The 26,888-nt window shown below is 40.6% G+C and overlaps 1 protein-coding gene across 1 annotated transcript in view; it reads right to left on the bottom strand.

Annotated features, from left to right (window-relative positions):
* nphs1 (NPHS1 adhesion molecule, nephrin) overlaps positions 1 to 26,888 on the bottom strand; it is a 194,062-nt gene that overhangs the window by 133,574 nt on the left and 33,600 nt on the right. The window contains exon 4 of the mRNA XM_017722688.2: positions 22,364 to 22,486. Coding sequence (XP_017578177.2) covers positions 22,364 to 22,486 — 123 coding nt within the window. The remainder of the gene's footprint in view (positions 1 to 22,363; positions 22,487 to 26,888) is intronic.

Here is a 26,888-nt window from a genome sequence, read left to right as displayed (position 1 = left end):
GGCTGATGTGTACTGAGCGTATCCTCTTGACATGTTCGGCAGATTCACTTCCTAACCATTTTGCCATCAGATCCAATTCCTCACTTGCTGTGATACCTAAGCCTCTGATTGCATTGTTAAAGGAAGACTGTCATGCCCTGTAACTTTCAGGTCTGTCATCGAACTGAAAAAAGCTTGTGATGACCAAGTCGGTTGTAAATGTATGGCCAACTGCAGCTTGCTGGGGAACATATGACTGAGCTGTTGTGCTTATAGCGGGATGCACTGGTTTAAAATCTGCCCAGTACTCATTACCCTTCTTAAAAGTCCTCCCAACGTTTCCTTTGTGGAGCAGTAAAAATGTATCTTGTAATCTATTCTCAGCATCAAGTGACTTATCGGTCCTGTCAGGTTCGGTGTATGCATGGCTTACATACGGTGTTCCCCATGTAATGAAACTTTGATCAGGAGCATGCAGAAGTGTAGGAGTGGCAGCAAAAGGTTCCAAACATTGTGGAGTGAGCAGTCTCTGTTGTGTTTTCACATATTCACTTGTACGCTCAGGAAAACTGTTCTCTGTCACTGATTTCCTGGAGTCACTCCTCATCATACCTCCCTCCATTACTTCAGCTGCCTCTAGTGCTACAGCTTGTGCAATAGCTGCTGCTGCCTCTCTTTGCAAAGTTAGTGCTTCTAGTTCAGTCTCCAATTTAGCCTTTCCTAACTGCAATTCTGCTTCCTTTTGTGCCTTTTCCAATTTTAACTGTGTCTCTCTTTCAGCAAATGCAGCCCTAGCTTTTGCCGCTTCAGCCTTGGCGTGTGCTCTCGCAGCTGCACTGGTAGTTGAGGATGCTGAACGACTGCTCTTAGAGCTGGACACTGAAGCATCTTCTTTGTGTTCCTCTTCCATGTTTGGATAAGATGTTTATTTCCACACGTAGTTGCTGAGGCACCAGACAATCTTTGCTTTTTCACTGTACTGACCTCGCTGAAGTGTTGAGACTTCAGTTAGACAGCCAGCCAAACTCTGTACATATGACACTGGAGTCAGGGAATAGCCTTTAGCTCCTTTATTTATTGCAGACTCACTGAGAGTGAAGATGTGTCACAAGAGTGAAACTAAAAGGACATCAAATAAAATATTCTTAAAACAAGTTCCAAAATAAGATGTTTCAGACACATAAGCATTAAAGAAAACCACTGGTACACATCTAGCATATGTTTTAACCAGGCAGCCGCATGTAAAAAAGCCAACACAGCTAGCATGCAATTAAGGCTCAAATCTGACATTGTTTTTCCTCTTCTAACCACTAAATATGACTATATATTTATAGGTAACATATCAATCAACGTAATTTCAACTTACAAGCAATGCCTCCACTGGTACATCAACAGGATGGCTACTGATTGTCTCCAGCTCTACTAACAGCTCTACACATGAACATAGGCTTCCTACTTCCTGCTTCCTGTCTAAACAGGAAGTATACAATAAAACTTTGGGCCCACCAACAGGCCCATAGCTTTTTATGGTTTATGGCGTCAATCCCATGTGACTTGATTACAGTACAAATGTCTTTCACGATTGGCCCATCCCAGTCGTGTCCATGTGTTCATGTTGTGTTTTTGTTTTGGTTTTCAGTCCAGCCCCCTCATTTTGTGACTCCACCCCTGATTGTTTCCACCTGTGTTCCCGCCTGTCCCTCATTTACCCTGTGATTATTTAAGCCCTGTGTTTGCCACTCGTTGTCACTGGTCTTTGTTGTTTGAACTGTTTGGATGTTTGGTGTTTGATGTTTAGGATTTGTTTGGTGTGTTTCTCGTCATGTCTGTACCCGAATCTATCCATGTTGGCTACATGAACCTGGATTGTCTTGACCCTGATTTTGGATTTGCCCACAATAAAAGTTACTTATCTCTGCATATACGTCTGCCTCCTCGCTCCCCGGTTTTACAATGTCCCACAGTGACCACGTCAATGTTACATTTAAAATTAAATGGACAGTTTCTGTGTAGGAGTTGATATAGTGAAATTATACACTGGAAATCTAGAAATCACTCTTGAGATAATATAATGCAACACACATTGATGATGGCAAACATTATCAAGTACATGGTAATAAACTATTAATTACTCATCGTCTATATATTTATTATACTTCTAATTAAACATGAGTGCTTAGTAACTGATAAAGTATTTAGTAATTAGTAATTGAGTACACCGTTAACTGATTTTTGCATTGCATTTTGCTGCTCATAAGTGCAAAATTTCAGGCGATTTTGATTGAGTTCAGTTTATGATTTTCATTGCCATTTGCATGGGAATTGACAGCCAACACTCAATATCTCAGCATACAATCAAATCACAATACATGTTTTAATATTAAGTCTCGAGGTTATAATGTATATTAACTTGATTTGGGCCTCTCCTGTTTTCCACAGGTTATGAATAAATATTTCCCAATATCAAAGTTTGCACAGGATTAGTATAATGAGGTTTATTTCTATGGTGAAAGTTTAACTGATGTGAGAGCACTCAATCTCTAAAAATAGCATGGCATGACAAAAACCAGTGAAAATTACTGATAATGTTTGCATTACACCAATCTTCCATTTAATACTAATCCAATCCCAATAGGGCTTTAGATTGACTTCAATAACAATTCAATTAAATGCATGGAATTGAATCACAGAGTCACTTGAGGCTGTATGTTGATCTACACTTAAGGGGTGTTGTTAGTGCAGAATAAAAATACACAAAGGCAGGGACTAAAATGTCTTTTGCACAAAATTGTCATATGTAAGTCTATCCTCTGTACTGCATGTCTTACCATATTTTCACTGGAGGTGTTTGGCATTTGCATACAACTGTATGTGTATATATCAGCAAATAACATTTCAGAACTTATGACCTATCATATATTGTTATATCTAAATATATACAGCTTGTCACCACAACAACAATATGGACATATTCTTCCATCTTCATGTTGACATTTGGTCCCCACATAGAGCTAAATGCACTCACATATAAGCATCCAGTTTCTGTAAGTCCTGTATAAGAAGAGGCAATGACAGCACTGATATTTTTAACTGCTGTAGAGGCAGGAGGTCTGCGTCCGCTGTTTAACTCGGAGAGACCAGCGCGAGTGGGAGAGATCCAAACAGACAGCCGTCAGCACCAGCCAACAGCATGCGGCCTGATGAGAGACAAGCTTACACACGCCGCACACTTCACACACTGCACAAAAACAGGTAACACGCTCCAGAGGGATCCTTTCAACTTCACCCAACCCTGAAACGCAGCAGTGCTTTCTTTTGCATTCTTTTAAGCTTATAAGCATCAGCCTGGACCCAAACACACATGTGGGTAGGCATCCATTCAGTTCAGTTCAATTTGATTCAATTCAATTCAGCTTAATTCAAATAACTTTTCTTTCAATCCAGTTTAATTCAATTTAAATGAATTCAATTTCATTCAATGCAATTTCCTTTCTTTCCTTCCAGTTTAATTCAGTTCAATAGCCTTTCTTTCCCTTCAGTTCAATTCACTTCAGTACAATTCAGTTAATTTTCAATTCAATTCAGGTCAGTTCAATTCAGAATTTTCAATTCAATCAATTCAATTCAGGTCAGTTCCTTTTCCTTCCTGGCAATTCAATTCAGTTCAGTACAATTCATTTTCTTTTCCTTCAAGTCAGTTCAATTCAATCCAGGTCAGTTCCTTTTCCTTCCCTGCAATTCAATTTAGTTCAGTACAATTCAATTCATTTTCTTTTCCTTCAAATCAGTTCAATTCAATCCAGGTCAGTTCCTTTTCCTTCCCTGCAATTCAATTTAGTTCAGTACAATTCAATTAATTTTCTTTTCCTTCAAATCTGTTCAATTCAATCCAGGTCAGTTCCTTTTCCTTCCCTGCAATTCAATTCAGTTCAGTACAATTCAATTCATTTTCTTTTCCTTCAAATCAGTTCAATTCAATCCAGGTCAGTTCCTTTCCCTTCCCTGCAGTTCAGGTCAGTTCAGTTCTATTAAGTTTGGTTCAGTTCAGTTCAATTCCTTTTCCTTCTCTTCTCTTCAGTTCAGTTAAATTCAATTTCATTCAGGTAAATTCAAGCCAGTTCACTTCAGTTCAGTTAATTCAATTCAGTTGCATTCTGTATCATAACAATTCCATTTCATTCCACTCCAATTCCATCCCATTCAATCCAGTTTATTCCATTCCAATTCCACCCAAGTGCATTCACTTCTCTTCCATTCCCAATAGTTCAATTCAATTAACTGCTTTCTATTCTAATGCATTTAAGCTGATTCAATTCAATTCATTTCAGTTTCATTGAATTCAGATGTGTGTGTGTGTGTGTATATATGTGTGCACATACAATTTAATTTAATACAATTATATTCAATTCAATTTAGGTTTTCACTTTTATTTAAGTATCACTTTTTCTAAGTATCTAATGCTTACATCATGACGCACCTTTAGTTTACGCTAAAGTTATGAGTTCCCTTCCCTCTTTAAATGCACACTGCCAGTCTGTCTGAAGATGACAAGGACTTATTCCCACTTCACTCACTAGTAATGCAGATATTTGTGGCCTTTATCACTGACACTGGAAGGATGGAAATTCTAATCCCTAACCATCTACTCAGATAACAAAACATAGAGTTTGACAGTGGTTTAGCACTAAAATTGCATACCTTCAAAGTTAAATCAATTGACCAAGCTAACCAGTGTCTTTTGAAACTTCTGCTCAGTGTAAATAAAATTTGAATTCACACATATCTTCTAAGCCACCTATCCTTCTGGGTTGCAGGGGGAGCTGGAGCCTATCTCAGCAGTCACTGGGTGGAAAGCAGGATACACCCTGGACAGGTCACCAGTCCATCGCAGGGCAGAGACAGACATATACATTCACCCACACCTTCACACCTAGGGGCAATTTAGCATCTCCAATTAGCCTGACTGCACTGTCTTTGGACTGTGGGAGGAAACCGGAGCACCTACGCAGACACATGGAGAACATACAAACTCCGCAAGGTCGCCCAGCTGGGGAATCGCACCCAGGCCCTTCTTGCTGTGAGGTGACAGCGCCACCCACTGCACCACCCCAAATTTGAATTCAGCACAATTAAAAAATAATAATTAATTAAACTAGTTGTTTTACTCAACTGGTATGTAGTAGATCATTCTTTATTAATGAGGAATATATTGTTTTTTCATACCTGATGCACACGCCAGAACCAAGTCAGACCACATGTGTGAACTATAACTGGCTCTTTCCAAACATTCAAACATACGTGCAGTACCTCAGAAAGCACACATACACTCACAAACACGTACACCCACACAGCCGTTATGGGGGGCTCAGGTGCAGTCTTTGAAGCTGAAAGCTATTGAAGCAGTCCCTTTGCTCCGCCCCCTCTGTCCTCTCCTTTCTCTCCTTCCCCCTCTCCTCTCTTCCTCTCTCTCTCTCTCTTTTCATCTCATCTCCTCCTCTTCTCTCCACTCATCTCTCTCTCTACACCTATCCTCTCATCTCTTCCCTCTTTCTTGTTTTTTTTCTCTCTCTGAGGACATAGAGGAGCAGGTGTGTTTGAGTCCGGGCGAGTGATAGCTCTATCCTCTCTCTCTCTCTCTCCATTCCCTCTTTTTTCCCCTCGCGGTTCTCAGTCCACTGTGTGACAAACATTTTATTCAGGAGAACAAGACCTGAATTGAGTAAGTCTGTCTGACAACTGATAAACGATGCAGCATCTCTTCTGTCTAAAGCCGCTAATATGTGGATACACGGGCAGGGCCGCAGAGGGGGGCAGTTCAAAGTCCAAATGCAATAGCCGAGGCTCTGTTCCTGTCACATTGCATCTGAAATAACCAGCTAAACAGCACAGAGGAGGATTCAGTAAAGACATTACAGCAGAACCAGAACAGAATGAGCCTCAGTGTAAATCTCTGAACTACCACTGATTCAATGTCTTTAGAAAATGAATCAGCATCATGGAATTGCAGATTCTTTAGGAGGTGAGGCATCATGAGACCCCAAACGATAATTCTATTGAGCACTTTAGCATGAGGATGAAACAGTGAGAGGAATCAAGACTCTGTATGAACCTCACATTTGATTCAATTTGATTAGGATTCTTTAGGAAATGGTTCAATGCATGATGACATCTCAAGTGTCATCACAATTTGATTTGATTCTACAAGAAACAATTCAGTGCATCACCACATATCATATATCATCACAATTCAATTTGATTCATTAGGAAATGATTCAGTGCATCATAACAATTCTGAACATCATAATTTGATTCAGTTCTTTAGTATGAGAAAGAAATGTTATATTTCTTTAAAGCAGTTCTATGTAAGAATTGTTTCTTAACATTCAAACTTGGCAATATATATTTTTTTCAGACCACATATTATGTCTTCAGATATTAATGCCACATGCACATGCTCAAAACTTAGGTCTGGCTCATTGTTTAGGTCTCAAATGCAAAATCAACATTATACTGATGAAGACATGATGACAATAAGTAGATAATTCACTCACGTCCTCAGAAGCTGCGTCTTTCAAGAAGATTTGATGAAGTTCTCTTTGAATATTCAAAGTTCAAAGATTCATCCACTTGGGGAAGGAGTCTGAAGCAAAATCCCCATTGCAAAACGTCTTTTTAACATGTTGCATATCACAGTCTCATTTGTCACCACAATTCAATTCAAATCTTCAGATAATGACTTAATACATCCATATATATCAGCTTTGAGTTAAATGCATCATGAAATCTGAAATTTCACCACAATTTAATTCTCTTTGATTCTTTTGAAAAGAAGTTAATGAAAGTGAATGAAATTGAGTGCATCATAAATATTTCATTTCAAAATGATAAAATCTTCAATACACTCTTTAAAAAGATTCTATGTACCATGAAATCTCTCATTTCATAGCAATTCAATTGGATTAGATTTTTTAAGTTACTTTTAATTTAACCACAATTTGCTGACTGCATATAACTAAGAATTATTTAAAAGAACATGGAATGCAAAATGTCAAAAGGAGTGCATTAGCCATTTTCTTTTTTTATAATCAATTAGAGTGCATTATAGCAATCTAAAATCAATGCAGTTAAATTGCCACCTTCAGAGGCATTTTTACTCCCCTAGAGACGAGTGTTGAGAGGCGCCACACAGCATGACTCAGTTTAACGTGGGTGGTGAGAAGGAACCCAAATAAAACCCCAGATCAGCGGCGGACAAATACAGATGCCAACTACACGGGACTTGATTCCAGCCAGCCTGGAGCACCGTGCGTCACATTATTGCCTGGGCAAATCTTTAAAGCTCTTAATACACTCCACACACACTGTAACTAAGGCCATTCGGAGAAAACAGTAGCAGCCTCGAGGATGCGCTCCTGCACAGGCTCAGCCCTCATTCACTCATTTTCAGGAATTCGATTTGCTGGTGAACACTGGGTTACTATTTCATAGGGAAGCACAGGCTAGAGAGCCTGATGATGAAGAGACTCTGGGAGAATGCTAAAAAGTTGGAGGCATGCCCAGACCTGATTCCAGAACAAAAGCACTGAGAGTCCATTAGAAATAAATGGGGGTGCATGCATACATTTATATATGCATTATAGCCAGCCTACTTGGTAGCTGGGTTTGCATCATTTTCCCCATATTGGCACCTGTCTAGTATGCTAACCATGGACAATGTTAGCTACAGCACAGGATACTCATGCAAATAGGAATTAGCTTGTAGCTAACACTAATGCAAAGCATTTTTTTCTAACTTGTGATTTTTACATTGTGTCTGAAAAACAGAAACAAAAAAAACCTAAAGCTAAACTAAATTATCAGACACAAATGCATGAGTCAGCTAACTATATTCTTTATGCTGTGCTACAAGATCGTGCATTCATATGTTACAAGTTCTGTGCTAGCACAGTGGACTGCAGGAGCTGGCATGGCTGTTTCAGGGGAATTCCATGGAATGTTACTGCATAAACAAATCACTAAGATATAGAAAAGTCATTTAGAGTGGGAGTATGTCAAATGCTCTGTTTTAGAGAAGCTTATGAGCAGTGGTGATAGGAACTAGACATCCAATGCACTTTATATATATATATATATATATATGTATATATACGTGACCCTGACGGAGAAGCGGCTTAGAAAATGGATGGATGGATGGATGGATGGATATATATATATATATATATATATATATATATATATATATATATATATGTAAAAGCATGACATGTTTAGGAATACATCCCCTGATGTTTGAAATGTTGTTTTATGGTAGTTTGGCTTTAACATGCTTTTTAAAAGCTGTTCATGGTGGTGTGATTCATGCAGGCATTAAGTACAATGAAGTCACAGAAGAAGAACATGATGTATGTAATATATGTAAACATATTGTAAAACTTCATTTCTTTTTAAGAAGTTTTAAGTTGCACCATTTTACTTGAAAATATGAACACAGATCATCTAGAAGATGAAGAATATTGAAATCTTTAATTTCGTCAAGGATGTAGTTGGTTTAGGCGAAAGAAATCAGAGTAAGAGCTCACATGCACTGAGAAATCTGATTACTGAGCTAAAATCCAGCCTCTTTATCTGATTTCTTAACCGGATTTCTAGACCTCACTCCAATCTAACCATTTGAATAATCAGATAAATACAGAAATCTGATTTATGATTGGATCATTGAGTGAATGTAAACACACTTATTTTTAGGTCGTTTTAGGTTTATCAGTATTTTTCCAAGATCAACATTACATGTAGAACTCAGAAAGCATGTGGGTTCACTGGTCACTTTGGATAGCAAATAAAACAGCTACCTTTGTGCTGTAGACAATGTGACCCCTGGTTCCTGTCACCACTATTGTAAGGAAATCCAAGGTAGTACATTTTTCTGCAATGAACCATCTCACATCAGAACACTCAAAAAGACTTAGTTTACATCCGAACAATAGAATTACACAGAAATTTTGGAAAATCATTTCCCCAAAGCACAACTGAAGGTGCAAAAATTTAATCCAGCGGTGCAGTTTGTGTTCTAGCACCCCCATAGAACCAAGCCAGGATGTCTGCTGACATGGCTGGTTTGGGTTTCTATGCGAGGCAGATGAGACTGGCTGTATTGTTTTGGATTAGGCGGGCCCACTTGATCTAGTGGCTTCGGTAATCCCCTATCAGCGCATGGCAGGGATGGAAAAACACACAAGGGTAATGTCAGACCCATACAGTCCTCTTCAAAACGTCTCTCTGCTGCGTCCTGTGGAGATAGCTATTGACGCAGTGGCCTCGCTCATAGCCGCTAGCTAGCACTCTGTGATTCATCTTGAATTAGCCCATTATAAAACATATCACATGGACATGGGGAATCCAATTAAGGTCCTGCCTCATCCTTTACTCTCTGTTTCGTTCTCTTTTCTTGCCTCTCCACTCCCCTTGGTAAAGACATTATGCCATTCGGATTAGATTTGTGAAGGTAGATTTAAAGCAGGCACAGCCGCAACCGTGTCTCGGCCTGAATGGATTGGTGGAGTAGAGGACGGGAAATTACGATCTCCAGTTGTGCAACACAAATAAATAAATAAACATTAAAATCACCTCAAGCAGATAAACCCATTGATATTATCCACTACTAAGTATATCCTGCAAAACAAATAGCTTCACAACCACTGGCTATTGAGAGTGACTGAGAGGGATTAAAGCTACACTAACTGCCACAGCCCATAGATTTTCCACCCACAGACGTACACAGAGCATCAGATATATTTTACACATTAAGCTGGCTACAACTAATGGGATATTTGTCAGCTGCATTATGATTGGCTATCTGCATGCTCTTGTATGCATTTTTGTGTGCTGTTTTAGTCTGTCCGATATGAAAAACTTCTTTTTTTGCAAAGAGCTGTGTTCTATAAGCCTTTCAGAGTATGATGCATCAACTAGACTGAGAAAAAGTTGTATGCAAAAGTTGTTGTTGCTGCTGTTGTTGTCATCGTTGTTGTTGTTTGTTAATAATCTGGTGCTGCACACACAGGTCTAGTTGATATAGGGTAGTGAGTATCCGGGTGGCACGGTGGCACAGTGGGTAGCGCTGTCGCCTCACAGCGAAGAGGGCCTGGGTTTGATTCCCCGGCCAGGTGACCGGGGTCCTCTCTGTGTGGAGTTTGCATGTTCTCCCCGTGTCTGCGTGGGTTTCCTCCAGGTTCTCCAGTTTCCTCCAACAGTCTAAAGACATGCAGTCAGGCCAACTGGCCACATGGGTGTGAGTAACTGTCTGTGTCTGGCTGCCCTACGATGGACTGGTGACCTGTCCACGGTGTATCCTGACAGCTGGGATAGGCTCCAGCACCGCACAACCCCCACCCGCGACCCTAAGGGAGAAGCGTCTTAGAAAATGGATGGATGGTATCACCTCTGCCTGCCGACTTGGGTTTGTATCTTTATATCTTATATAGATATATATTATATCTATGCTATACTGATGAGTGTCCTTGGGCAAGACTCCTAATGCTATCCTTGCCTACCTTTTGTATAATTTAATGAACTACACATGCTAGACCAAGCCTTTAACAGCATTATTTTTAATAGCATTATTGAATGTAGACTGTAAAATGCAAGTAACCCATCAAAGACCTTTGGAAAAAAAATACTTTAGTTAAAGCCTGAAGTGACTCCAAACTTCCAGTAAAGTGTAAGTATTAGATTTCAAGTAGGCTGATGGCCACAAGCAAAGGCACAAGGTACGCATATGCCCTCCAACAAAGGGACTTTGTGTGTGTACATTGTGGTTATGTGTATGAGTTGTGTTGTTGGGTTTTGGGGTGTGTATGTTTTTTCTGTTGGAGGTTGGTCACTGTCAGCGTGAAGTGTGTGGTTAGTGGTGACCTCCCCCCATGGTTTTGGTGCTCTGTGTGTGCCTTTGTGCTTGTGTGCACTTCTCACAGCAGAATCATGGCCTCCCCTGTGTTTCTTCTTCTGCTGACATCACAATACTTTTACATTTCAAATAATAAGTTAAGGCAGCAAAGGATCTTACTTTTTAAAGCTACACTACATATGTTTTGGGGCTATGGAGACCTCTGGTGGAAGTGTATAATTGCACCCAATGTGCTTCAGCCTCTTTTCCTGAGCGGATGAACTTGGTAAATGGCATATCTTATGACAATGTGAGTGAATTATCTATTACTGTCATATCTTCATCAGTATATTTCAGTGTTGGTACTTTTTTCAGGTTTAACAAGAAATCTCACACAGACCATCTTTAAAGTTAAAGCAACAAACTTTTCTTTTCTTACAGTATAGAGTAAATGACTTTTGTCTTAGACTTTTGCAAAAGTTTAAAACTAGTAAAAACTCCTCAAGTAAAGTACACAAAAACACAAAGGAGCTACTTAAATGCAAAAAACAAAACAGATGTGCCATTGGCTCACAGTGGCTGGAATGAACCAGCACTGCTCGTCATGTTTCGGCAGGGACTTAATGCTGATATTCGCAATGAAATGGTCAGTAAAGATGACGATCTGACAGTGGATCAGCTTATCAACTTAGCTATCAAGCTTGATCATCTCCTGAATTTCCAACGTAAGAGACAAAGCATTCAATGGCCACGAAACACCCGGAACATGGCTTCCAGTTATACTAAAGAGGAAGAAGCCCCAGGACCGATGATCTGTGATTCATCAAGGTTATCACAGGCAGAAAGACGCCATAGAGCCAACCACCAACTCTGTTTTTATTGTGGGGATTCCGGACACCGACTTCGGGATTGTTCTTTCTCTACCACAAAGAGACAAGGAGCCGACCCCTGGACAGCATGTGGAGTTAGCTCCATGTGCTAATGTAGTGAGTGGTCCCACATAGGGGTTGGTAACCAGGTTGGTGTTTCTCATAGTTCAGATTGTCTTTCATCAAAATACTCTAGTTGTTTCAGCGCTGATCGACTCCGGAGCAGAAGGGAATTTCATTCATGCCCGCATTGTCGAGAGATTAGGAGTACCACTTCGGGATCTACAAACCCCCTTGTCTGTGACTGCATTGGACGGAGACAAAGCCAATTGCCAAGGTCATCATTCCTATAAAGATTCATGCTAGTGCACTAAATACTCAACAACCTTCCTTTTTAGTATTGGAACAGTCAGATTTGGACCCGATTTTGGGACTACCATTGCTAGAAAAGCATAATCCCACTATTTCCTGGGCCAAGCGCACAATTATACATTGGTCTCCGTACTGCTTAGAGCATTGTATTAAATCCCCATCAGTTTACTTCGGTTCTACCACTATTGAGAGTCCCAATTCTGACTCACAATTTCAGATTCCCCCAGAATACCATGACTTGCAAGAAGTTTTCAACAAGAAAAATGCCACCTAACTCCCACCACATAGACCATATGACTGTACTATCGATCTTGTCAAAGACCCTATTCTCCCCAAAGCTAGAATTTACCCATTGACTCAGGAAGAGCAGCAAGCTCTAGACCTGTACATTAAAGAAGCTCTGGATCAAGGTTTTATCCTATTGCTTGAAGTTTCATTTTTATTAAGAAAAAAGATGGAGGACTTCGGCCATGCATTGATTATAGGGCCTTAAACCAGATTTCCAAGGCTTATCCATACCCTCTTTCTCTCGTCCCAGTGGCTTTAGAGCAGCGTTAGGGGCTCAGTATGTCACCAAGTTGGTTCTTCGTAGTGTTTATAATTTAATAAGGGTAAAAGCAGGAGATGGGTGGAAAACTGCATTTTTAACCACTAGGGGCACTATGAATATTTAGTGATGCCTTTCGGGCTCTGACGTGCTCAGGGAAATGTTGGGTAGATTTCTAATTGCCTACCTCGATGACATCCTTGTTTATTCTCCCTCCTGGGAGACTCACATCAGACATGTAAGAATGGTATTGAAAAGACTTCTAGAGAACAACCTGTTTCTCAAAGCAGAGAAATGTAAATTCCATTTAGTCTGTCTTGTTTTTAGGTTATGTAATCAGCAAACAGGGTAGTATTATGGACGACAAGAAGGTGGATGCGATACGCAATTGGGGAAGACCTAATACAGTGAACGAACTACAACATTTTTTGGGGTTCACCAATTTCTATTTATTTTATTATTCGGTTTATTCGTAAATTTAGCTCAATAGCCTCACCTCTGACAGCACTTCTCGAGAATAACCCAAAGAAACTATGCTGGAACGAACAAGCTGAGAAAGCATTTCTCAAACTCAAAGCCCCTTTTACTTCAGCCCCCATTCTTGTACATCCTGATCCTGGTTAACCTTTTGTGGTGGAAGTAGATGCATCTGAGACAGGGGATGGTGCAGTGCTGTCGCAACAGAAGGGAGATCCAACCAAACTGCACCCTGTAGCATTCTACTCCCATAAGCTTTCTGGAGCTGAAAGAAATTATGGGATTGGGATAGAGAATTACTGGCCGTTAAACTAGCGTTAGAAGAATGGAGACATTGGCTAGAAGGGGCCAACCATCCATTTGTTGTGTTAACCGACCATAAGAATTTGGAATACCTCCGCACAGCCAAGAGGTTAATGCGCGGCAAGCCAGATGGTCTTTGTTCTTTTCTCGATTTAATTTCCGCATCACATAAAGACCCGGTTCCCGCAACACTAAAGCCGATGCTCTTTCAAGAAAATATCAACCAGAGACACACATGTCAGAAAAGGCAGAACCAGAAAGAATAATTCCGCCCCAGGTTAAGATTTCGTCTATTAGATGGAACATAGATGCAGAAATAGAAGAGGCCCTCTCTCACATTCCAATTCCCACACAATGTCCTCCAGAAAAAATGTACATGCCACAACCTTTCAGAACACCCCTCATCATGTGGGCACATTCGTCATTGACCTCAGGTCACCCAGGAGAGACTCGCATCCAAAACCTTCTGACCCCTCGGTATTGGTGGGAGACTATGAATAAAGACATCCACTCGGTAATTGCATCTTGTTCCACATGTGCCCAGTGCAAGACTCCCAAGCTCCTGCCAGCTGGGAAACTAGTACCTCTACCGGTTCCCGAGCGACTGTGGAGTCACATATCGATAGACTTTGCAACCGACCTACCTGAATCACAGGGATATACTACCATTCTGACAATCATAGATAGGTTTTCTAGAGGAGTGTGTTTTGTACCCTTTATTAATTTACCATCCACTTTTCAGACAGCAGAAGTGCTTGTACAACAGGTCTTTAGATTTTTTGGAATACCTGAGAATATTGTCAGATCGGGGTTCACAATTTACCTCCCAAGTATGGACAGCATTTTTTGAAAATTTAGGGCTGTCTCTTAGCCTGTCTTCTGGATACCACCCACAAACAAATGGTTAGTGTGAAAGGGCCAATCAATAACTGGGTAAATTTCTGAGAATATATTGTCATGACAATCCTAAGGACTGGGCTAAGTTCTTGAGCTGGGCAGAGATAGCCCATAATTCATTACGTAACTCCACTACAGGACTGACCCCTTTCCAGTGCAATTTAGGTTTTCAACCTCCCTTAGCACCCTGGACCGGGGTGCGAACAGATGCCCCTGATGTTGATGAGTGGATGAGACACAGTGAGAAGGTATGGGAACAGACACATCAGCACATCGAACAGGTGCTTCAGAGGCATAAACATCAAGCTGACAAGCATAGGGGGCCCACACCTGTCTATCAACCTGGAGATCGAGTATGGCTGTCAACAAGGGATTTCCGGGTTCCTGAGGGAAGTTGTCGTAAACTTCTACCTAAATATCTGGGGCCATTTAAAATCATCAAACAAATCAATGAAGTTGTGTATAGACTAAACTTACCCTCCAGATATCGAATGTCACACTCATTTCATGTGTCGCTTTTGAAAACTGTGCTTGCAGGACCATTGAATGAGGAGACTCCAGATGTCACGACCCCGCCTCCAGAGATGATGGAAGGGTTCCCGATCTACGCTGTCCGCAGGCTGTTGGATTCCCAGAGACGAGGCGGGCGGATTCAGTACCTTGTGGACTGGGAGGGCTATGGTCCTGAAGAACAATGTTGAGTACTGGCTAAAGATATATTGGATCCAGGTCTCATCTGGGACTTTCACAGCGGGTACCCTGAGAGGCCAGCCCCACGTCCTAGAGGTCGTCCGCATAGATGGCTTCCTAGATCATTACTTTGACCCGTGCTCGCAGTGGTTATGGATCGGGACCAAGGCATACTTCCAGGGCAGGATGAGTGGTTGTCCAGTGCATCCCCATTCGGTGGTCCTCCCGGACTCTTTGGGGGGGGGTTTATGTCATGCACTCAGATCCTACCGTGCAAGACAGGGACTCTATCTCCCAGAATCCTCTGGAGTCCCACATGACTTCTTACTCCCTGCCCCACTCCTGGCAGAGATCTCAGTCCCCTGATTACTATAGACTGTCACCTGAAGTTTGTTATGGGACTCTTAGCTTGGGCTATTTAAGCCCAGAATCTATGCAGCTAAAACGCGAAGTATTGTTCCGCTGAACCTTACTGAGCGTTTCTCTTTGTACCGTTGGCTTTCTTGTGTTTGAACTTTCGTATTGCTTTGCTGACTTCTGATTTTTGCCTCACCTCTTTTTGGATACCTCTGCCTTTGTCGCTTTGGATATTTATCCTTTTGGACCTTGGATCGGACTGGGATTACGTCTTTGTTTTGGTCCATTGTCAACTGAATATCTTGCCATTTATTAAATCCACGCTGTTTTCCAGTCTGCGTTCGTCTGCGACTCTCTCACCCTTACACACAGTGACTGGGTTTGTCATCACATGAGAAATAATATAAAATAACTATCTTGTGGATTGCTGTGAGAGTATTAGTTAATGAAAGCCTAAAGGGAAAACAAATAAACATTGTATTCTTTTCACACAAAGTGACACACAGAGAAACATGCTTGCAAATATGTTGAGGGTGATAAATGTGTGAGCCGCACTGCTGGTGCAGGTGCACACGTTTTACGCTCTCTCTGTTGCTTTCTCTCACTTGTGCCACTGTCAGTAAAACCTGCTCCCTTCCCAAGTGGAAAAAAAAAACAGTCAGGGTCGCCACGGCAACCTGCCCTCAACCTACCCCCCTTTTCCGTTTTCCGTATACACACTTGCACATTCTCTCTTTCTCTCACACACACTAGTCTGGAGCAGACGAGGCAGAAGTGAATGTGGGATGAGTGAGGAAGAAAGCAGGCTTTCAATGCCCCTCGCCTCACACGTATGGGTCAGCTCCCACCATGGTCGAGAGAGAGAGCTAGAAACCTCTCCTTCGGAGCTCCACCTTGCTTACCTTACTTGTCTACTGATGGACAGTTTGTGTCAGTCATCCTCTAGTCCTTCAGTTTCTGACCACAGAACTGCTGTTGTGTGGACGTTTTTTTGAGTGGTGGTAAACTCTCAACCTACCAGTGATGTGTGTAAACTGTTGTGTCTGACACACTTATTCCAGCACTGCACACACTGCCAAGTCAGCATCACTGCTGTGCTCAGAATGGACAGCAGTTCTGTGGTCAGAAATTAAGCAATGATGAACGAGTTGATGACTTTGAAGCAACAGATGAGCTACAGTTTGTAATTGTCCATCAACATACGGACCTTTAAAGTTAAGTGATAATTTTTTAATCCCACACCCGGGGAGATTCTACCTCTACATTTAACCCATCCGTGAAGTGAAACACCACATACACCCTAGGGGGCAGTGAGCACACTTGCCCGGTGCGGTGGGCAGCCCTATCCACAGTGCCTAGGGAGCAATTGGCGGTTAGATGTCTTGCTCAACGATACGTCAGTCATGGACTGTCGGTGCTGGGGATTGAACCAGCAACCTTCCGGTCACAGGGTCAGTTCCCTAACCTCCAGCTCATGCCTGCCCCCAAGGGGCCCTATTATGCTTTTCCATTTTTTTTCCTCTCCTGTAGTATGTTTAGCAGCTTGTATGCATGTAAACGATCTGCAAAGTTACAAAGCTCAAAGTACACACCAGAGGGAGTAACTATCTCCCACAGAAACCTTTTCTCAGCTCCCTGAAATTGTAATCCTAGCCTTTTTATTTTGTAACGAGATGGTGAAATTGCACAACACAGTCCTTATGGCCCACTTGGCTGTAAGCTTGGCACAATCTAACACAACGCACAGGCCAGGAGGAGTTTGTCCATTATTGTAGCCATGTCCTAAAGACACTAACCACCTTTCTGGATCAGGTGCTGACTCAAACTGATATGGCAGAACTGACTCTATTGGAAATAGTGCCACACCACTATTTACAGCTTCTCAAGACAGAAGGGTCTGTCTGCAGATTGCAAGACAAGGGTGGAATGTGTAGGGGCGGGACAGCTCTGCTGGTTGATCAGAACAGAGTGGGTGAGCTGACCAATCAGAGAAGACTAGCTTCATCAGGAGGCGGGGCTTAAAGACACAGGGGCTCTAGCAGAGTTTTAGACACAGGGTGAATAAAGATGTGCAGTATGGGAGAAATAGCTAGCTAAATGCCTCTATACCATGATCATTGTAATCTTCTCAACTAGCTGTGGGAACTATGGAGTGTGTGTGTGTGTGTGTGTGCGTGTGTGTGTGTGTGTGTGTGCTGAGTTATTTAATTTCTTGTTTATTATGTATTGTGTTACTTTCTGATCTCTTTGTGTCCTTGGATTTGTGAAAGGCATTATATAAATTAAATAAATTCATTCACTCTCCACTTGATGAGCTCCCCTTACCTTAATAATAATAATAATAATAATAAAAATAATAATAATGTAAAGCATCCTTGGGTTCATAAAAGGTTTAATATAAATTAAACCTGTCTAGAAGTTTCTAATAAAGTGGACAGTGAGAATTGTCTGAGTGGACAGTGAGTTCATTCAGATCAATAAGTTAAAAGCAATACTCTGGCCAAAAAGAAAAACATAACCATTGCAACGTCTTTTGTTAACCCGATTGCTGGCCTCCTACAGCAGTCCCATAACAGTCCTGAGACTGGAAACTTCTGATCTATAGACGTGAAAAACTCCCTTCTAGTGACGTGTCTTGAAGGTGGGAGGAACTACAGGCACTCTGGGGCAGATACGCGATGGCAGTCTGGTCAAGCTTGCTGATGAATGCAGAGGGAAGCCAGAAGCATCTTAACTCTGAAATCATACCTGCTTAGTCACCATGACAACTTTGCTAAGAATTGATTTTAACGTTTCTGAAGTTCAAAATCTCAATCTCAATCTCAAAACACCAGATAAAAACAGGACATCACAGAAGCTTCCTAAGTACTAGACGTCCTAACTTTACAAGGACCCCAACACCATCCTAACTTCTGTTTTGAGCTTCTGTTTCTACTGTGAGCCACACTATTGAAACGAGAATGTTATCATTATAAGGCAGCTGTGAAAGGAACTATAACAAGTCCACTATAACTAGTCTAACAGTGTTACATTTATCCCATTGACTGAATTTTTAAAATAGTTTACTCTATGGTCCAAGAAACCCAGGACACTGCAGGCACATTCTCATTCCCTCTCATTACCTACATGTGTTAATGTCAATGAAAACTTGCCAAATAATGTTGTTCTAATGGTGGTAAATAATGAGGAGATGATTTTAACATGTGGCTGTGTTTGGCAGAATAATGTTAATGTGGCTCACATGCTAAAGCCTTGGTAAATAAAAACTTCATAACTTTCAAAAATGATAACTTCCAATTCAACAATTTAGTTCTGTTTTGACAATTTTAACACATGTTCGCCATCAGTTTGTGTTATTTATGTTATTTCAATTATTTGTTTACACTTCAGCAATATGCATATTGTCAGTTTCTTGGTAACAGGTTGTAGATTCTGCTTGTCGATTATGTAGTTTAGGATTTCCTAACTTGATAGAAAATGGTGTAAGTTAAAATCCCTAATTTAAGATTTGCTTCTTGTGGAAAATATTGTCAGATCTTAATTTAAAATACAGGAAATAAGATGTTCCTGTAATACGCCCCCACATAGCTAATGGGAAATAGCTGCTAGGGAGACAAATATCATGTCTGTATTTTTTAGAGTCTTTACCACCAGCACTTGTATGAGTTATTCGGTGCAATCCATGCTTAATATTTTATTAAGAGAGCCCTGATGGACAGAAATGCATAAAGGATGCAGAGTCATGAAACCACTGAGGTCGAGCGATGCAATACTTTGGTACAGAATGTTGCATAACCTGACAAATAGTATATTAAATGCTAGGTTTAGGTTGGTTTGCTCATTTAAAGAGTTTGACTGTTTAGGAATGAGTATTGGTGTATATATATATATATATATATATATATATATATATATATAAAATGTATAATAGAATATTTGCCCTGGGCAAAAGTCAAAGACCGTCTTTATTTATTTAATGTCCAGTCAAAGCAGCCAAGTTACAAGTTATTCATTTTTCAGGAGATGTTTCTGTTGAGATTAGATATAAAATAACCCTTTGCTTAACCCTCTTACATAAAGAAGGGGAAAATCAAAGGAAGATAAATGAAGACAGCTTAAAGCTTTAATCTTTTAGAGAGAGGAGGAAATCAAGCTGCTCAGTGCAGCACTATGGGTCCGAAAGGATGTGTAGCTGTCAAGGAGCACTTATTGAAAAAAAAGCAAATGCACAAAAATGAAGAGCATACATAAACAATGAAGCTGCTGGTGTTGTCAGAGGCTGGTGTCCAGACCTCAGCATCACTGAATGTGCTTGGTATTACTTGAATAATGACCTGTAGCACCTCTAAGACTTAGTGGTGGAGGTGTGAAAAAAGATCCTGAAAAGAATGGAAGCCATTAATAATCCTTAACCACCTTTTTCCTGCCACCGAACAAAGAACAACTTGTTGACCTGGAAATTAAATACATGAACAGTGATCCCCTATTTTTGCATGTATGTGTACATATTTTAACATCCCAATACTGGCTTGGGCTGCCATAGAGGCTCTGGAGGTGTGTCCATGCAGAAGGCTATGCAAAGAGGTCATGGGAGGTGTGTATCCTCCAGAAAAGGGACTGTTGTTGTTTATGTTGTGTTCTATTAGTTTAAGTTATGTATATGATACCTTGGTCATTGTGTGTCAGGCAGTGGGCTAAGCTACATGGGTTGAGTGTCTGTCCTACACTATTCACAGCAGAAACATGGCCTTGCCTGTGTCTTATTCTACAGTGACACCACGATATGTATATACCTAGTAGCAAAAAAATTAACCAACTTCTTGTTTCTACACAGACAGCATGGTGGCGTGGTGTCACTGATCCACCACCCAAATAACACTGGATCTGTGGTGGCCCTGTCAGGGTCCTGACCAGTGGATAACAGGATGACTACTGTAATTGTGTGTGTGTGTGTGTGTGTGTGTATATTATATATATATGTATATATACACGATGTATAGACAGGACCACAAAGAGAGCACATGAAACCTCCTAAGTGACTTATAGAAGTGTATATACTGCCACTGACACAATCCTATGAGGCCCTGAGAGACCACCTGGCAGAACGTGTTTTCTGGATGAATAGCTTTGGTCCTCTCATGTACTCAGCAGCTGGACTCTCTGACTGGAGACACATACATACTGAGGCAACTAACGTTCCTCAATGAAGCTACATGGCTGGCAGCTTGAACTGCCCATGAATGGAGCGAGTTCATCTTAATGAATAAATAATTAAAGAAGTAAAACCAGTGCTGTGACAGAAGCAAAACTGCACAAAAAAGGTCTAAATACACACATACAAACAAACATTAGAAAACTTTCCACGCATTCTGCTTAATCTACATTATGCTCACACTTCTACTCTGAGCCTGACACCGAGCATCAGGGTACATGCAAGACCTCATCAATTACATCCAAATGCAGAACCTAGAGAGAAATGACTCTGCGAACGAAGATGGCCTACAGGCAGGATGAGACCCAGAGGCAAATTATCCTTCATTCACAGTTTAAAGCTTGCACACTCATAGCTTTTTAAAACAAGTGAAGAAAATGTGTTGTTTCAATCCATATCAACACATTAGTGTTTATAAGTAGAAAAGTTTTATTATGATTTGAATTTTAAATGAATTTGATGAAGTTATGGTTGTCTGTACAGTCTTGTTTTGCAAAAAGAAAACTCTCTTGACATAGTTGACATTTTCCCGTATTCCCTATCATTTGATATGAAAGAGTCTGTTTTGAATTTATCTATTTATTTATTTTTTCTCATTGTAGTATGTATTCAAAGTTTGCAGTTAAAGTCACCCAGTTCAACAGAGTGCAGTTTTGCAAGTAAAACGACCCTAAATCTAGCTGATATCTGGACTATTTCTCATAATTGTAAACTTTTTTTTTCATTAAGGAAGGAATGGCCGAACTTTGTACGCAAAGGTTTATGCAACCCACTCATGTGACCATGATACAAGTACACCAGCAATATTCTAGCAACTACAGCAAACCAACATCCTAGCAACCACTCGGGACACCATTACAATCACTTATCAACATCCTAGCAACCATCTAAGATACCATAGCAACCACTTAACAACCCTTCAGCAGCCACATGGGATACCATAGCAAACACGTAGCAACACCCTAGCAAACACGTGGGATGCCATAACAACCATATAGCAAAATCATTTCAACCACCTGGGATACCATAGAAACCACTTAGCAACACCTCAGAAACCACATGGGATGTTAGAACAACCATGTAGCAAGACCCTATCAACCATATGGGTTACCATAAGACCCACTCAGCCAACAATGGGATACCATGGCAACAATGTAGCAACATCCTAGCAACCATATGGGATGCCATAACACTTAGCAACACCTTAGCAACCACTTAAAATAACATTAACTGTTTGGCAACACCCTAGCAACCATGAGGAAATTGCTTAAACTGTGCAGCCACTCTGCATTTTCTTAAGGAAATGCACTTTTTTAGTTTAACAGTGTATTTATATTTAAGTAATTTAGCCAAATAATGTGGCTTATTCGAAAGTAGTGGCAAATTTCATAGGCAAATGGCTTCTACCAAATGGCTGTATGTTTGGCCAGATTCATCATAAAAGACAATCAGTGGCTTCCTAACAGCAACTAATTAGTTGCTCCTTCTGGTCCATCATATAGACATACTGGCCCTTTTCTGTAAGAAACTCTACGAGAAGCGCTGAGGACTGTCCGTTTTACCTCATAGACACCACATGCCTCATTAGTATCCTGAATGTAGCAGTGAAAAAATGTGACAGGATCAGTCTGCCACTGTGTGTCACCTTTTCAGTATGTGCAGAGCCATTAGTGGTCCAGGCTGAGCTATCTGTCATTGCTAAAGTTGTCCCATGCTGCTTCTTGTGTATACCCCCACATTTCCCACAATCCCATGCTGCGAGCGATGGTTCTGCTTACTCTGCACATTGAGCCACACTGTACGGGAGACTATGGGCTGGCTAGTTTTGGAGCGGCCCACTTGGCACTCGTAGGGGGAGTCGTCTTCCAGGTGAACATCCATAATCTGGAGATGGTATTGGCCTTCAGGAGAAAGAAAGACAAAGGAGACAAAGAGAAATATTACATTCTTTAAAAATAAAAATCTACAGGAAAGAGGTCTTTGGAGTGATGCAAGAGAAGAATCCAGGGGTGAAAATTTGGTCAAGCAGGGTGATCAATGTCGGGAGGCTAAAGCTTACATACAGTGATTCATACATACAGTACAACTGTGTAAATTAAGTGTGTCTACAGTTATAATTATTATACTGACAGCTCATGCTTTATATGTCAGTATTAAAACACTAGAAATAAATCGCTGCTGTCAGAGCAAAAGCTTGTATCTCCAAAATGGTAACTTTGCAGGAGAAGGAAAAAACTTATTTCGCTTTTAATGTAAGTCAATGGAACCAGAGTTTTTTCTGTATCATTTTGAGCCATTTGTTTTAGTCTGTTCATCATGAAATTCATACACAGTGTAAAGAGTAATAGATATTTTCAAATTTTCTCAAAAGCTGAAAAATGGCAAAAATGGAGACACAAGGTTTTGTTCTGACAGCAGTGAAATACTATAACAAACAGGAATAATATTATATATATATTCTGTAGTGATTCTGTTTTGTTCTACACAAATGAACATGGTAGATGGTAAAAAGACACTAAAACTGTAGGGAAAACTCTAAAACATTAATGCATTATGATGCCTTAAAACCGACAAATTTTCTTTTCAGTGTCCGTTTTGTGGATTTTTTCGATAACCCAAAATTTTCATCATTTCAAGAGTCATGTTTGTAAGTGAAATGTGTGAGTGTGTAACGCAACCAGCCAGATGCTCACAGTGAAAAACAAGACATGAGGCTTTACTTCAAAAGGCTTTGACAGGACTTGTAGTGGATAGACAGCCAGTGGTGAAATCCAAAAAGGCCAAAGTACAAAAAAAGACCAACATAACAAACAATATCAGGCCAACAGATCAAAAAGGGCAAAAGACAACAAGGCAAAATCAGGAAGACCAAAAACAAAAAAGCAATATAACAGACAGAATCACTCAGTAGCTCTACAGAGAGAAGCAATACCTCACAAAGACCCTGTACTAAAGCCCAGGCTTATATACTAAACTAGATCTAGTCATATGGTACACACAACAGGTGAAACAGGTTAGCACTCAGAAGAACTGGAACAGTGATTGGTGGATTGTGGCGGTTTATCAGTCACACAGTCTCCCAGAGACTTCTGGGAAATGGAGTCTTTATGAATGTCAGAGCTGGAGAGATGCATGACAGTGTGAAGACCCCTTTTAAATTTTGCCTCTTTTCACAGTAGTCATAAAATATCATTTCCAGGAGATGCCTCTGTCGATCTATTCATTTAATTCAATAATGATGGAATGTACATTGATGCAAATGTGTACAAATTACAAACACAAAAGTGAACTTTTTGTCTTCATAGAAAAACAAAGCAAGGATGTCAATGTTTAGTAATTTTATTCAGTTAAATTGTAACAGTTGCACATGACTTTTTGATATCAAGAAAGCTGTTGTTGTGCTGTATTTATCTCAGCATGGCCATTTTTCTTGAAAGGAGTGAATTGTTTTCAGAACCCCTTTCACACCTAATTGCTCACTAGCAGCACAATCCTATTTAATCTGATAACAGAGATACAGAGATCAGATTAGATTAAATTCAACTTTATTGTCATTTGCAGAGTACAGGTACAGAGCCAATGAAATGCTCTTAGCGTCTAACCTAAAGTGCAAAATACAATGTTATCGGAAGAAAAACCTGTAGCTCCATTTTTGTCAGTTTTCAGTTTTTGACATAATTTGAAAATGCCTGTTACTCTTTATATTGTGTGTAAATTTCATTATAAATGGACAAAAAGAAACAGCCCTAAGCCAGACTTGGAGCATGTCTGGTTCCATTGACTTGCATTAAAAGTAAATTATGTTTTTACCTTCTCCTGTAAAGTTGCCATTTGGAGATATGAGGTTTTCTTCTGACAACAACCATATGTAAAAAATACAGAGTAAGCTTGTACAGTAACTGCCAGTGCAAACATGAATAATGCAGTAATAGACTGTGCAAGTATGAATAGCACAATAATAATGGGACATAAAGTACAATAAAAGTACAGTGAGTGCAAAGATGCATTTAAAGTGGCAGTGAGGTGTTCAGCAGGGTCGCAGCCTTCCTGAGCCTGCCGGTGCGGGAGCGGATGCTTCTGTATAGCCTGCCAGATGGGAGGAGGGTAAAGAGTCCATGGTTAGGATGAGAATCGTCCTTGATGATGTTCCTTGTTTTGCCCAGGCAGCGCTTACAGTAAATGTCCCCAATAGAGGGTAACTGTGTACCTGTGATGCATTGGGCAGTTTTCACCACGTGCATGAGGCGCTTTGCGGTCAGATGCGGAGCAGCTGTCATACCACACTGAGATGCAGTTAGTGAGTATGATCTCTAAGGTACAGTGGTAAAAGTCCACCAGTATCCTGGGGCACAGGTGAGCTTTCTTGAGGCTCCATAGGAAGTAGAGATGCTGTTGTGTCTTTTGACCATGATGGAGGAGTTTAGGGACTAGGTGAGATCAACCGAGATGTGGATACCTGGCTCCTACACCTGCATGTGCCTGGCATCTACTCCTCCTAAAGCCCGCTATGATCTCCTTGGTTTTCTGGGTGTTGAGCGCCAGGTTGTTATCCGCAAACCGCTCTGTGAGGTGCTGCACCTTGTTCCCATAGGCCGTTTTATTGTCATCTCTGATCACCTATCACTATGGTGTCATCCTCAAACGTGATTATGGGGTTAGAGCCTTAAAAAGGAACAGTTATGGGTGAACAGGGAGTGCACCCATTACTGTCAGTAGAGTAAAAACATATTTTATTTGATTATATTGATTAAACATGTCCTAGTCAGTTTCCAATCCAATGGAAGAATGTCATTAGGGCTGTCATAGAAAAAGCCCACAGAATCTTCACATAATATACAAATTCATGCTTTCTGCCATGACTGTACATTCAAGCCATCGTTTTCGATGAGTGTTAGGTTTTTATATTTTCTTGCACAAAGAGCTTGCAGTGAATAGGCCTGAATAGAGAGGCATTTAGGTTAAAGCCTCTTCTGATTAATTCTGTTCTGTAAATGTCCCGATTTTTAATTACAAGAACACTTCCATTAACATCTGTGAGAAAGGCAGAGAGCCTTTGTTATTTGACACATTTGAAATATCTCAGCAACTCCAACTTGAATTCATTAAAATCAAATCATACATCCAAATTACAGCTGACAAATCGCGTTTGCTTTACTGAATTTGTTCGAAAATGTTAGTCTAATATGACCAATTATTGCCTCTGAAGGAAGGGAAATGCAGAATGGTTTATTCTATTTGATCTCGTCCCTAAGCACCATTCCTTTGTGTGCGAGATCCATTTATTATTTACCAGTTGAATACTGGGCCACCACGGGGTTAGTTTGTTCAACTACTACTCTGTGACGATTAATGCCTGCTCTGCGAGGTCTATGCAAGCTGTTCATGCTTTGAACTTTTCTCTCTCTCTTGCTCTCTTTCTTTCTCTCTCTCCTCCCTTCCAAAGAAAACTAACATGCAGAAAATAGTATCTTGGTATGACAACCACTGCAGCTGGAAAAAAAGGAGGTGTCAACCAAGCTGGCAAGATAATTAACACCAACCAGTAGCAATTTTCGGATCTATGCTATCATAGAAGGAAAAGGAGCCACTTTAAAATTATTAATGATTTTCCACTCTCTTGAAATTGCACTTAGCAAACGTTGCGATGATGTTTGTGTCTGCGATGTTTGCATGTGCATGCATGTGTTTGTGGGAGACCAGTAATTATACTTCTGACATCCAACATGAAATGCTGACAAGAACTCTTTTGCACATTCATTTTCTCTCTAGGCAGTGTGTGTGTGTGTGTGTGTGTGTGTGTGTGTGTGTGTGTGTGTGTGTGTCTCTCAGCCATGGTTGAGGACATTTATGAGGAAAAACAGTTAACGTCCTTCAACTCTATGTAGAACTCATTACAAAACCACATTACAGCAATTTGATTTCAACACTGTTGGAACAATCTCAGTTATAAAGTGTTGAATTGTCATCTCCACAGGTTAGTTTGCATAGAATTAAAGGGCCATTAAAGTCATACGTGTTTCTGTGAAGCTCACCTATTAGATCCTTTAAACATCAAAATATTCCGAATTTATCATTCTCCAAACTTTTTTCCCTCTGAGAATTTTGTTAAGTTACTGTTATTAGTCCCACAATGTGGAAATGTCACCTCCACATTTTAACCCATCCATGCAGTGAAACATCCACATATACACTAATGAATACACACACACTAGGGGCAGTTAGCACACTTGTCCAGAGTGGTGGGCAGCCCTATCCACAGTGCCTGGGGAGCAGTTGGGGGTTAGATGCCTTGCTCAGTGGCAC

The sequence above is a fragment of the Pygocentrus nattereri genome, chromosome 17, assembly GCF_015220715.1.
Source record: "Pygocentrus nattereri isolate fPygNat1 chromosome 17, fPygNat1.pri, whole genome shotgun sequence".
Taxonomy (NCBI): Eukaryota; Metazoa; Chordata; class Actinopteri; order Characiformes; family Serrasalmidae; genus Pygocentrus; species Pygocentrus nattereri.
This window is presented reverse-complemented; position numbering and strand designations above follow the sequence as displayed.